The 17,130-nt window shown below is 46.6% G+C and overlaps 1 protein-coding gene across 1 annotated transcript in view; it reads right to left on the bottom strand.

The window, feature by feature from the left end:
* MDN1 (midasin AAA ATPase 1) overlaps positions 1–17,130 on the bottom strand; it is a 2,142,100-nt gene that overhangs the window by 1,129,479 nt on the left and 995,491 nt on the right. The window contains exon 47 of the mRNA XM_086926648.1: positions 167–315. Within this exon, the coding sequence (XP_086782774.1) occupies positions 167–315 (149 nt within the window). The remainder of the gene's footprint in view (positions 1–166; positions 316–17,130) is intronic.

Raw genomic sequence — 17,130 nt, 5'->3', positions numbered from 1 at the left:
ACTTTGGTCTAGAGTGATTGATTTGGGTGTTTACCTAGCATTAATACCACTGTTTCAGCTTTCAGACACATGAAAGTAATAATTGAGCAAATAAATCAGCCTATACAACCAACATGAAACAAGGATTCACATCACAGAATTAAACCACAATATACGACTTATTTACCTTTTGGCTGCTCTGTAAAGGTTGCGAACAGGCATACACTTCCCAACATGCTCTTTGGAAGGCCTTCATTAGTCCAAAACCTCGCTGCAACTGCTGAGTTATAAGCATAGCCACATTGATCAAAGAAGAGAGAGATGATACTGGAGACCCTAAATAGAATACATAGTGAACAAGTGATTTTGCAGCTTCAGTACAGTCAATATCTGGTAATGAACAATAGAGTGACACACCAAAGACTTGCAAAGCTATTTCATTTAGTATTTGGGCAATCAAGAGTTTACTGGAAAGCTATGCAGCATGACTCAGAAACTGGAGGTCCAGTCGGAATAATCACAGAAGATTTAAGGCATTTATATTTAGGTAAAATAGGGCAGTCAAAATGTAATAATCACAAAAACTCTGGGGTGCTAGTACCTTGAAGGGCTAAAATACAAACCAAAAACCTATTGCAGCTATGTGAAAAGTGCTAACTTTTTAATACTTTGGTCCTGTGGTCCATATCATAAAGAAAAAGATTTTGAATTTCTCAGCAGCCTGAGGGAAGTTCAGGTTCACTACGGCTTATGTCACTCTGAGGTTCCGTGACGATTTGAACCCGTGTTTTCAATGTTGTCGGAAATACATAATATTGGTATCAGCGAACCGCAAATGATCCATTTAGCATAGCCTGGTGTTTTCGCTATGCTACGAGCAAGAGTACTCCTGTTATGAACATATTTCTGATCTACCCACAGCATCCATCTTAGATCATGGCAGCCATTTTGTGTTTCTTGCCCTCACATACGCAATATCCTCTGATCACCTCATTTCGATTAAGGACACGTAGCCTTAGCCGGAGATTCACCTTTTTCATGACACGTGCACCTTAAACCAGATCACGCTGTAGTTGCATGACTCGACAAAGGCTGCCTCCTCTGCCCGAGGCCAGTCCTGCTAAACTGGTCTTCGTGTCCATTGTCCCGATCATGATTAGGCGGCCGAAGCCGGCAGCCTTGCCCATTTACAACCCACAAACATCCCTTATCCCGCTTTTCTATCTTCCACACCTGGCTCCGTTCCTTTCTTTCTGAATCTTTATTAGGGGGAGGTAACGAAATTTACGATGAGGCGGTCCGGCTCTTGAATACAATATTGACAAGGGATTGTGATGAACTAGTGGGAACCCCTCTTCGTAGATGTTTTGTATCAGATTTTATCAACGGTTCCTGTGTACGCCAAATATTTATTGTTTATGACACAAAGGTTTTGGGAATGTACCAACATGTGAAGAATTCGCCTGAAGGCCAAAATTTAGTATATAAGGAGCAACCCTCTTTGTACAATTCCAACAGGCTCCTAGATACTGCCCATGCGTAGTTTCTGTGACTTGTGTGTCCCTGCAGTAATAAACCTTTGGTCTCTGACGCCACCATCGAGAAGCCCGTGTTTCTGTTCATTTGCGCACCAAGGCAGGTGGAACTCCGGGGTCTTTGGGTGTTGTTCCCTGACACCTCTGGACGGAACCAAAAAGTCCAGAACTCCAATTGGCGCCCAACGTGGGGCGACGTCATTCGGTACCGGTTCAAAAGCCTGAAGAGTTCGAGAAGCTTCGTGTGAAGATTCCTGAGGGAGGCGCCCCACTTCATCGATCCCGGCATATCGCAAAAGTGGCCCGAAGTTCTCTTCCACAAGGGTTCCCGTTCAGGACGGCTGCAGTGGGCCGTTGCCTTGACCGTCGCCCTGTCTTGGACCCGAGGTGCAGCCCTTAGTACAGCGAAACGTGACTGGTTTCTCCTTGGTGACGTCTTCAGTGCCTCAGTTAAGTATTTAGTGGTTGCTAGCTAGCTGGTTACTTCGTGAGGGTTGTTAAAATCCTTTTTGGTTCTTGGTTTGGTTTAGTTTTGTAAGATTATCACTGGTTGTTCTGGGTACGATAATCTATTTGGTTTAGTTTGGGTATCGATACATCAGTTTGGTTTTGGTAGGCCTAAAAGTTCTTGGTTCAGGTGCACATATCTGTCTAGTGTTTTGTTTGTTTTGTGTTCCGGACTGAAAAATGGTAAGTTGGAGAAATTGTATGTTGTCTTGTTTCGGTTGCAACAGTGACTCACGATTGGAGGACTCATGTCTGGTTCCTCCGATTGGGACTCCCTTATATGATTTATATTGTAAACATGGTGTGGGTCCTATATCTTATAATGAGGTGTGGGTCCGCTACACTGAGAAAGACGGTGTCCTTAGTTGGCCACTGCATGGTAGTTTTGAACCCGAAATTCTTGATAATTTAGAAGCAAAATTGTTTAGGAAGAAAGCCCGGCCGGCAATGTTTGATTCTTTCCGTTACTGGCGAAAAGAATCCAAACAGAGAGAAATGAAGAGGTTAAAGAAAGAACAGAAAGAGAAAGAAGAGTTGACTCTAGAGCAAGCAACTAAACAGTTGCAAGATAATGAGTGTGAGAAGGCCATAGAGGTGGCCATTAGAGAGCATAATTTAGCGATTGACAAGTGCTATCCTGCCTTGCCATCGAAAACAGCTAAGATACTAGAGGACCCCGAAAACGATCCTCTGTTGTCTTATCTGTTACGGTCACCTCCACCGTATGCACAAGGTGCTACGGCTCCACTTGTACCGAATGTTCAATTGCCGGTTGCTGGACAACCTGGTATTCCTGCTCCTGCCCCTCAGAATCAAGCTCCTGTACCTCCTGTAGTTAATGTGAATGTTCCTACGGCTCCTCCTCTTCCTGGGTTACCGACTTCTATACCTGTATCTGTCTCGCTTACACCTACTGCTCCACAAACTATTTTTCTCGATACTCCTACTGTTCCGCTATCCGTTCCTACCTCTACTGTGTTCTCTACATCTGCGAGTGTGTTGACTCCACTTTCTGTTCGTCGAAGAATCACTGATTCTGTGTCTAATATGCTGTCTCCTTTCTATAAAACTTTAATCAAGACTCCTACTTCTGATTCTGTTCAGAGACGTAGCCAGCATCCAAGCACTGAGGAACGGGGAATTTTAGATTCCACGGCTCTCAGATGGATCTCGAAGAGTAGGAGATATAGTACGAGAGATGTGTTAGATACATTTATGCAGTGGAAGGAACCAACGCAACGGTATGTCTTTGATGAGATGTGCTTGTTGTTACGTGAGGAGATAGAAGAAGATGATGTTGAATCGAATTTAGAAGACTTAATTAAGGTTCAGAAAGAGTTTGCTGCTGGTATGATAGTAGGTGAAAATATAGAAGAAGCGATGGAACTGATCTTAAGTTTTAGGAATGATCCATCTCTTCGTTCACCGAGAGATTTAGACAAAGGTAAGACGAAGCTGAGTCGCCAATATCCAATGAGGGAGGTTCCTCCAATTTGGCGCGAAGCTGTGCAAGCTGACGCACCGAATGGTATTGTAGCTGCTCCGGCGCAATTCCAGAGAGTGTGGATACACATTCCGTGGAAGCGAGCCGAAGTGTTAGCAGTGAAACAGGCCTTGCCAGATCCGCGTAAGAATCCTGCTGGATATTACAAGGAATTAACACAGACAGTTGAGGCTTGTATAATGAACTTAGCAGACATTGACATGTTATTTGGAAATGTAGTTCCGCAACCAGTGTGGGCTAAAATTCGTAGGGAGGATCATCAAGTTGCCTTAGGTGGTGATTGGGCAGCTATCACTGCAGCGGATGGTCAGCAAACGGGTGGTGCAAAACCTGAACCCCTAATTGCTAATCTTCCAGGTAGGATAATCGACTTAATGAAGACTCTGATGCCCGCATTACGTGTTAGTTGGGACAAGTTATCTGCATGCAGGCAGAAGAAAGACGAAAGTGTCTCCGACTTCTTCACGAGGTTCGAGGAGACTTTTGTAGATCATAGTGGTCAAGATATGAGCACAGAAGGAGGACAGAGACTGTTTGTCGATAAATTTGTGCATAATTTGTTACCTGAGTTGTGCAATAAATTAAAGGATTCAGAGAGTGCGTGGGCTGTTTCTACAACTGCGCAAATACTTGCAACTGCACAATATTACGAAAATAGGGATAAAGAGGAAAAAGAGAAATCAGACAAGAAAACGAAAGATTTAAAGACTAAAGTTCTTTTGCAACAGGCGTATCCGCCTCGCACGAATCAGACTAACACGCAACAGAATTCGTATCAAAGGACAGATTATAGTTCAACGAGGCCTCAATATCAGTGGAACCAGTGTGCGTATTGTAAGAAAGAGGGTCACTACAAGAATGAATGTCCGATCTTAGCGCAAAATAATGCAGCAGCAGCTCAGAGAGGTCGTGGTGGTTTTGTGCAGAATTCTAGAGGTCGAGGGTGAGGTGCTATGCCTCCACAGACGAATGACCGTCCTTCCAATCACTTTGATCAGCGAAATGGACAGTCAGCCCAGCAAAATAGATCTCAACAATATCTTGTTGAAGACTATTGTGAAGTGGATGGGGGATTTCAGCAAAATGGGTACTAGGACAGCCATGGACAGAGAGAGGGAGTAGTATCAGTTCCAGTGGATCAGAGTGGGCCTTATGTCGCAGTAGCAACATCAGGTGTAGTCGAACCGTTTCTGTTGGATACTGGTGCCGCAAAAAGTTCTATCATTCATGCGAAACTCCCTGGCGCACCTTTGTCCGGCTCAACAAATGTTTCTGTAGGTTTTTCAGGCGCCCCTGTTTACAACCCCATATCTGGTCCTTTGTCTATTTCTGTTGGACCGTGTCAATTGAAAGCACCCCTGATTTTGACGACAGGTTGTAATGAAAATCTGCTTGGTTTAGACTTGTTAAAACGACTATATGCGACATTGTACTGTTCTCCGGAAGGGGTACAGCTTACATTGGGTAAAAGAATCACCTCTCCGATGTACTTGTCAATGGATGCACTCCCGCCAGAGCTGCGTTCACTCCCTGATTCTCTTTGGGCGACTGGTCCTAATGATGTAGGCCTTTTAGAAATACCACCATATGTAGTAACTTTGAAAGCCAATGTAAAATTTCCAAGAATTCCGCAATATAAAATATCTAGTGAAGGTGAGCGTGCACTTTTATTGATTGTGCAAGATTTGATTAAGAAAGGTGTGGTTGAAGAAACTAGAGGAAATGTTTGTAATAGTCCTGTATTACCGATTTTGAAACGAACTGATCCTACAAAGCCTCCAGTGTATAGGTTTGTCATCGACCTCAGAGAAGTCAATAAGATTGTGGTCCCGCAGTTTCCTGTGGTTCCAGACATTACTGCCTTGCTAACATTGATTCCTGCTACAGCCACTTGGTTTTCAGTCATCGACTTGAAGAATGCCTTTTTCAGCATTCCGATAGCCGAAGAAAGCAGAGATATTTTTGGCTTCTGTCTAGGAGGTCGCAGTTTCAGATTTAAACGCGTTCCACAGGGCTACTGTGAGAGCCCATCTATTTACAGTCAAGCATTAAAAAGCCAGTTAGATTCCTTTGTCCTTCCTCCAAGTTCTGCTCTAGTACAGTATGTAGATGATCTTCTAGTGGCTGCCGATGACAAGAAAACTTGCAAAGCAGCTACGGTTTCGTTATTGCATCACTTGTCTAATTTGAATCACAAGGTATCACCTTCAAAGATGCAATACTGCTGCCAAGAAGTGACCTACCTAGGTCATCTCTTGTCAAAGGAGGGAAGGAAGTTGACCCCAGAAAGAATAAAAGCAATTACGCAGATGAGTGTTCCTTGCACACAGAGAGAAATACGTGCCTTTCTAGGTATTACCTCTTACTGTAGGCAGTGGATCCCAAATTTTTCTCTTTTAGCAAAACCATTGGTAGCTTTGACTGGGAAAAATGTTCTGAGTCCGGTGCCATGGTCTGATGAATGTCAAGAGAGTTTTACTGAATTACGAAAAGCATTGTGTTCAGCTCCTGTATTGGGTACACCTGATTACAGTAAGCCATTCACGCTCTACGTTCACGAGAGAGAAGGTTGCGCGTTGAGTGTTCTGACACAGAAGTTTGGTGATAAACAACGCCCTTGTGCGTATTTTTCATCAACATTAGATCCGGTAGCTAGAGCGTTACCTAGTTGTTTGAGAGCTACAGCGGCAGCTGCGGCTTCCATTCGACAATCTGCTGGTTTGGTGATGAACAACATGCTAGTGGTCATGGTTTCTCATGCGGTGGATACACTCATGAATCGAACGAAGACACAACACCTTACCAGTGCGAGACTATCTGGTTACGAGCTGACATTATTAGCGAGTCATATTCAGATCAAAAGATGCAATGTATTGAATCCAGCAACATTGTTGCCGGCTAATCAAGAGTCGAGTGATTCCGAGCCACATGATTGTTGTTTTAGAACGGAGGAAGAGACAAAAGGACGAATTGACCTAAAGGATACTCCATTATTAGATCCAGATGGCACACTGTATGTGGATGGGTCATGTTTTAAATTGGAGAATGGTGATGTGACTGCTGCTTACGCAGTAACGACTTTGAAGACGATTGTGGAGACTGCAAGAGTGAATCAGAATTCTGCCCAAGCTGCAGAATTAATAGCTTTAACCAGAGCGTGTGTTTTAGCCAAGGGAAAGAGAGTGAATGTCTTTACAGATAGTCAGTACGCATTTGGCGTGGCCCATAGTTTTGGCCGTTTGTGGAGAGAAAGAGGTTTCATTACGTCCCATGGGACTAAGATTCAACATGGTCAGCTAGTTAACGACTTGTTGGAATCTCTAACCTTGCCGACTGAAGTTGCGATTGTGAAGTGCAGTGCTCATAAAGCAATCACGGATGATGTTGGTCGTGGAAATGCTTTTGCTGATGAGACCGCTAAACAGACAGCTAGAGACATGATGAGCAGAATGTATGTTGCTACGTCTGCAAGGTGGATTGCTGAATCTGGAATGTGTGAGGATACAATGGAAAGTGTGAAAGAGATTCAGAAAGAGGCAACTGAGGAAGAGAAACGTGTATGGAGAGAGAGTACGGGCAAATTGGATTCGAATGGATGTTGGATTGATTTAACAGAACAGCAGCGTTGGATGTTGCCTGATGCGTATGTGCTTGCAGTGGTGACGATGGCGCATGGCGTAGCGCACATAAGTTCTAAAGGAATCTGTAAGATGTTGGCTCCAGTCTGGAAGAATGATGGGATCAGTAAGTGTGCAGAGAGAGTGGTGAAAAATTGTATGGTATGCTTGATGCATAATCCTGGCAAGGGAACTCCAACTCCTGCTGGTCACTTCGCTCCTCCTTCCTGCCCCTTTGAAGTGATTCAGTTAGACTTCATTCACATGGATCGCTGTAATAATCTGAAATATGTCCTGGTGGTAGTCTGTGCTTTTTCCAGGTGGATCGAAGCATACCCACTAAAGGACAATACTGCCCTATCAACTGCCAAAATTCTTCTCAAAGAATATTTCCCTAGGTACGGAATGCCACGGATTGTATGGTCAGATAACGGAAGTGAGTTTATAGGGAAAGTTATGCAGTGTGTGTGTGCCGGCCTAGGTCTGAAACAAAAATTCCACAGTGCAAACCATCCCCAGTCTGCTGGTTTAGTGGAGGGTTACAATGGCACCCTCAAGCTGAAATTAGCTAAGATACAAGCATCCACAGGTTTAGCCTGGCCAGACGCACTTCCTTTGGCTTTGTTATCAACGAGAGCAACTGTACATTCTAGAGTGGGGCTTAGCCCTTATGAGATAGTGTTTGGCCGCCCGGCAAATATTTGGGGTGTGCCGAGGCCTAAGGAGTTTTGTTCTCTAGAATATCCTATGTTGATAGACTACCTTTACGACTTGACTGCTAAATTGAGTCTTATTCACCAACAGGTTTTCGATGCTTTACCAAAGCCTCCGGAGAGTCCAGGGCATCAGCTGAAACCCGGAGATCAAGTGGTTATCAGAAATTTCGCGAGGACGAAGAATCTTCAGCCCAGATACATCGGCCCCTTCCAGGTCCTACTTGCAACGAGGACAGCAGTTCGTGTAGCTGGTCGCAAGCACTGGGTGCACGCGTCCCATGTTAAGCGTGTACCCTTGCCACTTTCTTACGACGATTGGGTGAAGAAGGGAATTGGTGCCTCCGAGTCTGAACGCACGCCACAGTTCATCCCTTTCAGCGATGCCGAATTGATTACTGACACTCCGAAATCTGACTCTCCTCCTGAAAAGACTCCTTTGAACTCTGAACATTTGTCTCCTGCATCAGAAAAAACTCTGTCATCTGCGAACTTGCACACTGCAACAGCCACCAGTGATACGCTATTTTCCGATCAAACAGTACCTGCGAAGCAAAGATATAATTTACGAAACCGTAAAATGGACAAATAAAGCAGGCAACTGCATATTGTGATATTTTGAAATATTGAACTTTTGCCTCCAGCCAGGAAGTTTGCTATTGTTTTATTGTTTTTTAAAATTGCCTTGCCGTCTGGGTAGCCGTAGGGTCGTGGCTGTGTACCTAGCTGAATCTGCGGGGGTCTGACACAAGGTCGATCTTTCTGTTAGTTCTGGGAACTTCCAGGACTGATAGAGGCATTTTCATCTACGTACACAACATCAGTGGTCGCGAGCGGATTGTAGAAGATGGAGCTTCCTGCGCTGCAACGAGAAAATATGATTTATGTTCGCAGAAACAGACTTTACAGAATCCTTCACAGCAAATGCTTTTTGATGCAATGTGCCATTACATTTTTAATTGTTTTGATAACGTTGGTGGGTGGAATCGTTTTTGGCATAAGTTTGATTTTTGTGCCAGTTACTACAGTACCTCCCCTTAATCCTGTTACGTCTACTGTTTCCTCTATACACTCTTTTCACTCGGTTCCTGAACATGAGCAAGCCCGACGTTCAGAATTCATTAATAACACTTTTGTACAGCTCTTGCACCAACACCAACTGGTAGTTAACACTACAGACTGCTGGGTGTGTGGCTTGATACCCCACACTATGGATAAAGGCATTCCCTATCTGGTTTTGCCTTTCAGCTACAATGGATCATTTCAGGCCCTTCAAACCATCTTTGCTTATGCCCTTGAAACCTACCCTCCGCGTCCACCACGTTCCACTAAATATAACTCTGCCAACAAAGCCTTAGTCCAGGGAATTATTGACATGATCAAGGATGTCAATAATACTCCATCATACCCTAGAGACGAATTGCGAGTATATTTAAGTTGGAATTCTTCAGAGTATCGCCTTAGTTTGGGAGAAAGCAAGCGTAAAAGCTCAACTCCAATCTGGGTCGTACCTCACCGAGGTCAGGTCTGTTTGCAAGGTAATGGGAGAAATCCGAGAGCTCAGCTAGGGAGGAGTGAGTGCGTTGAGACTTATGTGTTTCCGGCTAACTCTTCTCCTGCTTTCCTTACTGCTAGGGGTACCTACTTTATCTGTCGAGACCGAGCATATACATGGTTACCTGCTGACTTTTCAGGTTCATGTTATATTGCTCGATTGTTGCCTCCAACATACACTGCTTCATCTGACTACCACAGAACCAGAATAGCAAGAGGTGTCTTCAGCAAGGAAGATACCGCTGGTCAGGAAGCTGGAGACTTCTTCAAAGGCTTCCTTCCGTTCTGGGGGCCTATGGCCAATAGTAGAAACATACGTCAGCTAACACGGGTAGTTGAATCTACTATTACCGAAACTGCTGGTGCCCTTAGCAATTTGACAGCTGAGCTTCAGGCGGATAGACTCATGACGTTGCAGAACCGTATGGTTCTAGACGTTATACTTGCAGATCGGGGTGGGGTATGCAGAATGATCCAATCGAGCTGCTGTGTCTTTATTCCCAATAATGCTCCAACAGTCTATGAGGCGATCTCTAAGCTACACAAGATTTCCGACTCTATACACATAGACAAGGGAAACTGGTCCTTCATGGAGTGGTTTTGGACTCTAATCTCAGCGTGGGGATGGAAGGTTCTAATGGTCATTGGTGTCATCTTAGTATTCCTATTCTCATGTTGCTTGATTATCCAGTGTGGTCCTGCTCTGTGTAGCCTCTGTGCTGCAACCTGTTTTAGGAAACCACCTGCGTTTGGAGAAAAGGCACGAGAAAGGATGATGATACAACAACATGTCACTGACCTGATGAGCATAGAACTAGATTCTGACATAGACTGATTAATTGCCTATGTAAGGGCAAAAGGAGGGTCTGAGGTTCCGTGACGATTTGAACCCGTGTTTTCAATGTTGTCGGAAATACATAATATTGGTATCAGCGAACCGCAAATGATCCATTTAGCATAGCCTGGTATTTTCGCTATGCTACGAGCAAGAGTACTCCTGTTATGAACATATTTCTGATCTACCCACGGCATCCATCTTAGATCATGGCAGCCATTTTGTGTTTCTTGCCCTCACATACGCAATAACCTCTGATCACCTCATTTCGATTAAGGACACGTAGCCTTAGCCGGAGATTCACCTCTTTCATGACACGTGCACCTTAAACCAGATCACGCTGTAGTTGCATGACTCGACAAAGGCTGCCTCCGAGGCCAGTCCTGCTAAACTGGTCTTCGTGTCCATTGTCCCGATCATGATTAGGCGGCCGAAGCCGGTAGCCTTGCCCATTTACAACCCACAAACATCCCTTATCCCGCTTTTCTATCTTCCACACCTGGCTCCGTTCCTTTCTTTCTGAATCTTTATTAGGGGGAGGTAACGAAATTTACGATGAGGCGGTCCGGCTCTTGAATACAATATTGACAAGGGATTGTGATGAACTAGTGGGAACCCCTCTTCGTAGATGTTTTGTATCAGATTTTATCAACGGTTCCTGTGTACGCCAAATATTTATTGTTTATGACACAAAGGTTTTGGGAATGTACCAACATGTGAAGAATTCGCCTGAAGGCCAAAATTTAGTATATAAGGAGCAACCCTCTTTGTACAATTTGAACAGGCTCCTAGATACTGCCCATGCGTAGTTTCTGTGACTTCTGTGTCCCTGCAGTAATAAACCTTTGGTCTCTGACGCCACCATCGAGAAGCCCGTGTTTCTGTTCATTTGCGCACCAAGGCAGGTGGAACTCCGGGGTCTTTGGGTGTTGTTCCCTGACACCTCTGGACGGAACCAAAAAGTCCAGAACTCCAACACCAGTTTGCCATCTGCCCTAGATTCTAGGCAGCAAATTATGCAAGGAGGGACAACTCCATTAATTTAAGTATGTGTGCCGAGGTACCCACAAAATCAAAATAGGACATGTAAGACTCAAAACCCATTGTGCTAAACTGGAGAAGGGTATCACCGAATTTCACAAACGGAATTCATGGTGCAATTGAACAAGTTACTTACCTTCGGTAACGATATATCTGTAAGAAACATTAGTTAGTGTTAGAGTTTTTACCTTAGAATATCCCCAGGGGTCAGACTGGATCCAGAAAGTATCCGCTAGCAGTACCTCTGCACGTCAGTAGGTGGGGTCATGCGGCTCTGCGGCCGTCGCTGGCGTTGTATGCGCAGAGATGACGTCTCGGAGACTAATTAGGCGCTACCCATGAGCGCGGACGTCAGTTCTGTACACTACTTTCTGGGTCAGGAATGCAGAGCCATGCAAGACACTGACCCCTGGTGCATAAAACTTGGTCCCTAACAGGGATGGCCTTAACCACTAGAAATCAGTTCGCAGAATGGGGAGGATAGGTGGTGCGGTAAGGAATCTATCACTAACTAATGTCTCTTACAGATATATCGTTACACAAGTAGTAACTTATGCATCTAAAAGAATCACGTTAGTGTTAGATTCCTTACCCTAGAATAGATACCCCCAGCAATACCAACCCCGGTGTTGGGTCTGCGAACTAAGATCACACCAGAAAATCCCGGAGAACAGAACGGCCAAAGAAACAGTCACTCCGGACTTGGCTGTCAAGGCAAAAATGCTTGGTAAAGGTATGCTGCGAGGACCACATAGCTGCCGGACAGATATCCTGCAAAGGGACTCCCCGTCCAAGAGCAGTAGTGGCTGCTGTCGCCCGAGTAGAATGGGCACGCAGCCCCACGGGAGGCTCCTTTTTAGCCAAGGAGTAACAGGCTTTAATACACAGAACGACCCACCAAGAGATGGTTCGCTTGTGCACATTCCGACCTTTCTTGTTGCACAAGTAGCCAACAAAGAACTGGTCATCCACCGGAACTGTTGAGTGCGCTTCAGATAGAACGAGAGCGCATTGTATATCTCGGGGGTTTATCCTATTTTATCGCACAGTTATTCACTTCATGCACTGCTCTTTCACAACAATTTTGGAAATAAAATTTCCCTTGTTTGCACTTCTTTCTTGTGAGAATCCACAAGAGGATACAACTATACTTCGTGTTTCTTCCTAATGTTGAAGGGAGAACTAGACATAGTTGTTTGGTAATACCCAGATGATGACACTGGGCACACATTCATGTGCAATGATGGGATACCAAATATGCTAGAGAGGCTTTGGTTCACTTTTCTGTTTTTTCACTGTAGTTTTCTGCATAACTGTGACTTCTTTTTACTCTCTTGACATGTAGTAGGCAGTGCGAATAGCAGTACATATTTAGAGGCTGTACTTCTAAAGCACATAGATTATTAGACCACCATATTTCTATTATTGTTGATATCATATGGAGTAGGGGGATTAAAATGTGGTTGGTCTTGATATATTTTACCTCTGGCCCTCCTATTTTAATATTTGCCAAGATAACATCACAGACTTCGGCAGGAAGGTCAAAAGCGGTCAACTGTTGCTGCTTAATCTCCACACACGGAGGTGGAGGCTGGACAGGAGCGGGTAAAGGATCGTACATTGCTGCTGCGACAGAAGATCCTCCCGAAGAGGCAGTCGGATCGGAGGACAGATTGCCAGACTGAGTAGCTCAGGATTTCATACTCTTCTTGCCCAATCCGGAGCCTCAAGAATGACTTGGGCCCGGTTGCACCTGATCTTCTTCAGCACTCTGGGCAGAAGTGGTATAGGCGGAAAAGCGTACAACAGACCGCAACTCCACTCGCGACGAAAAGCTTCTCCGAGCAAGTGCCGCCTTGGAAATGCCAAAGCACAGAATTGATGACATTGCGCGTTCTCTTTGGTGGCGAATAGATCTAAACAAGGCTTTCACCACTGCCGAAAGAGACCTTGCACCACACGTCCGATATCAGACGCCATTCGTGATCCAACATGCAGGTGAGTTCATCCACCCTGGCGTTCAGGGAGCCTGCCAGGTGTTGAACCACCAGAGACATGCCCGATGTTCCAGCCATGTCCAGAGACGCAGAGCCTCCTGACATAGGGTTTCAAGAACCCACCCAGCCCTGTTTGTTGCAATACCACATTGGCAGAGGTATTGTCTGTGAACACCTGCACTACCTGTCCCCGGACAGAGGGAAGGAAGGCTTTATGAGCAAGTAGGATCGCTCGCAGCTCCAGAAGGTTGATATGGAGCCGGGATTCCACTGGAGACCAGAGGCCCCTGATCTCCGCCTCTCCAATGTGGCCACCCCATCCCAGGAGGGACGCATCAGACACCACTATGAGCTCCAGTTGGGGAAGGTAGAGGGATCTGCCATTGACCAAATCGTGGTTCGTGAGCCACCACTGTAAGTGTTGTGCAATGCCCTGCGAGATCTAGACGTGGTCGAACAGGTTGCCCTGATGCTGCGCCTAATGGAAATTTAGGTCACACTGCAGAGCCTGCATATGCCACCTGGCATGATGTTTCAGCAGGATGCAGGAGGCCATCAGGCCCAGAAGCCGGGGTGGTCATTCTGACTGAAACATGGGATAGAGGCTGAAAGATCGGAATCAGAGCCTGAATATCCCGGATCCGCTGTTCGTGAGGATAGACCCAAAACTGCGCAGAATCCAGAACGCTCCGATGAATTGGAGCTTCTGAAAGGGACTCAGGTGCGACTTCGGCACATTGATGGAAAACCCCAGCAAATGCAGGAGGTCGGCTGTAGTCTGGAGGTGGGGAACGACCGTTTTGGCGAGCCCGCCTTGAAAAACCAGTTGTCTTGATAGGGGAAGACAGACCCCGATCGGTGCAGATCAGCTGCCACCACCTCCATCACTTTCGTGAACACCCGAGGAGCGCTGGTAAGGCCAAAGGGGAGCACAGTAAACTGAAAGTGCTTGTGGCCTACCATGAACCGGAGATAACACCGGTGGGCCGGCAGGACAGGAAAATAGGCGTCCTGCAAGTCTAAAGCTACCATCCAGTCTCCTGGATCGAGAGCAGACAAGACCTGAGCCAAAGTCAACATCTTGAACTTCTCCTTCCGGAGGAAGCGGTTGACGTTCGGGGGTCCAAGATGGGACGCAGACCCCCTTTGTCCTTCTTGGGGACCAGAAAGTAGTGGGAATAACAACCACTCCCTACTTCTGGCCCAGGAACGCACTCGATGGCCCCCTTGGCCAAGAGGGCCATGACTTCCTGCTTGAGAAGTGCCAAGTGTTGAATTTATTTGAATTTTTTTTAATTTGAATTTAAAAACATTTATATAGCGTGCTTTTACCACGCGGTTTCATGGCGCTTTTCAGATTGCGAGGGGACGCAGGAGCAGGGAGAGTTAAACTGCGAAGGCTCGAGAGAAGAGTAGGGTTTTAAGGTTTTTTTGAAACACTGTGTACGAGGGTGTCATGCGGAGTTCTGTGGGGAGGGAGTTCCAAAACACGGGGACGAGAACCGAAAATTTAGTTCCGCCCGCCTTTTTCTTTTTAAAACGGGGGATAGTCAGAAGGGCCATGTGGGCGGAGCGGAGTTCTCTGCCCGGAGTGTAGGGCTTAATGGCAGAGCTAATAAACTCCGGAGCGGTGCCCGTTTTAGCCTGGAAAGTGAGGCAGCCAAGCTTGAACAAGGCACGCTCCTTCACCGGCAGCCAGTGTAGTGCCTGCAATAGGGGAGTTGCACGGTGGAATTTGGGCAGGCCATGGATCAGGCGGGCAGCCTGATTCTGCACCAGCTGCAAACGGTGGATGGCATAGGCCGGCGCGCCATTGTAGATGATGTTACCATAGTCAAGGCGCGAGAGCACCATTGCCATCACTATGACCTTTAGAGCGGGGAGGGAAAAAAACGGGGAATCTTCCTAATAGTTCGAAGAGAAAAAAAGCAAGAGGAAACGACAGAGCTAACCTGTGAGTGGACCGAAAGTGAAGGATTAAGGAGGATACCAAGGGTTTTGACTTTGGGAACGGGGGATGGAGGGACACCAAGTGAGAGGGGCCAGTGGGACGGGGACCAAGGACTGCAACCACCTCCGGTCAGGACTAGCTCCGTCTTGTCCGGATTGAGTTTGGGGTGGTTGCAGTTCATCCAATCCTGGATGAATGACATGACAGATTGGACATTCTGGAAAGATATGGGGGAGTGGGAAAGGTTGAAAATTAGCTGGAGGTCATCGGCGTAGTTATACACCGTGACCTCAAGCTGCTGCAACATAAAAATGAGGGGGTAGATGTATAAATTAAACAAAAGAGGGGAAAGTGAGGAACCTTGGGGGACCCCGCACACAACCTTACGAGAGGCAGCAGTGAACCCAGCTAGATGAACTGCCTGAGCCCTGTCACTCAGGAAGGACTCGAGCCATGCGAGGGCTAGGCCCTCTATGCCCGCCGCCCTGACACGGGTGAGGAGGATGGAGTGGTCCACCGTGTCAAAAGCGGCGGACAGATCTAAAAGAATGAGGGCCTGCGGAAGATTGGTATCAATGCCCTCGCGTAGGCAGTCCATCACAGAAACCACCACCTTCTCCGTAGAGTGGCAGGGCCGAAAGCCCGCCTGCCGAGGGGAGAGGCAGTGATTGGTTTCTACGTGGGTGCTCAGGGTGCTGGTTACGTGGGTTTCTAACACTTTACCCAAGTAAGACAGGAGGGAGATGGGACGGTAGTTGGAAGGGGATGAAGGGTCAGCACCGGCCTTTTTTAAGATAGGAATGAGAGCCGCAAATGTGTGGGGAATGGGAACCATTCCATTGCTGAGTGAGTCATTCAGGAGTGTGAGGGGTGGGGTCGGGCATGCCAGGAAGATTTCTCTCAGGATATGGGCTGGGGCAAAGTCCAGGGGAGAACCTGATTTCACCCTATGAAGCAAAAGAAGTAAAGTGGCATTGGTCAAGGGGGGAATGGAAGTCAATTTAGAGGTGGCGAGAGGGGGAGAGGGGTTGATGAATGTGGGGGATGGGGAAGGAATGTTAGCCTTAATCTTTGCGACTTTATCAACGAAAAAATCGTTGAGCGAGTCGCAGAGAAGTTGGGAAGGGGGGGATCGAGGTCGTAGCTCTGCTAGATGAAGCAAGCTTGTGCACCGTTGCGAAGATTTCTTTGGGTTGTGACTCCGCTGCCAATATCCTGTTGGAATAGAATAGGGTCTTGGCCTCAAGGATACTTTGCTTATATACCTTGAGCACAGAAAGATAGATAATTTTTTGGGCGGGGCAGTATGCTCTTCTCCATGCTCGCTCTGCTCTGCGCGCGGCCAACTTCTTCTCCTTGAGGTCGGGGGTGAACCATCGGTTAGCAGCGTGAGCTCGCTTAACCGTGATCCGCCTCAAGTGGGCAAATTCATCGCCAGCTTGGGTCAACCAGTTGTTGATGGTGGCCAGTTGTAAAGGGGCGGTAAGGCCGGAGAGATCGGGGCTGGAATTGGCCAGAGATGAGCAGAGGGATGGCATGTCTGCTTTGCCCCATTTTCTGACCCACGTATTCTTGGGGAGAGGGGGCTTGATAACTGGGGCTAAAGCAAGAGAGAAAGAAATTAAAAAGTGGTCAGACCAAGAGCAAGGTGAGATGTTGGGAGGCGTGATGGGAATGTTCAGGGTCCAGACCTGATCGAGCGAGTGACCTTGTGCATGAGTGGGGCTGTGGACATGGGGGGTGAAGTTAAGACTGAGCATAAGGTCGGTGAACTCTTTGGAGAGGGAACTTTCGGCGGGGTCATTGGGCCAAAAGTTTAAATCACCTAAGACTAGCACTGACGAGTTGTTAACTACCAGTGTTGCGAGAATGTCTTGGAGGCTGGAAACGAAAGTAG

The sequence above is a fragment of the Lissotriton vulgaris genome, chromosome 6 (assembly GCF_964263255.1).
Source record: "Lissotriton vulgaris chromosome 6, aLisVul1.2, whole genome shotgun sequence".
Taxonomy (NCBI): domain Eukaryota; kingdom Metazoa; phylum Chordata; class Amphibia; order Caudata; family Salamandridae; genus Lissotriton; species Lissotriton vulgaris.
The sequence above is the reverse complement of the archived record's forward strand: the minus strand, read 5'-3'. Positions and strand labels throughout refer to the sequence as shown.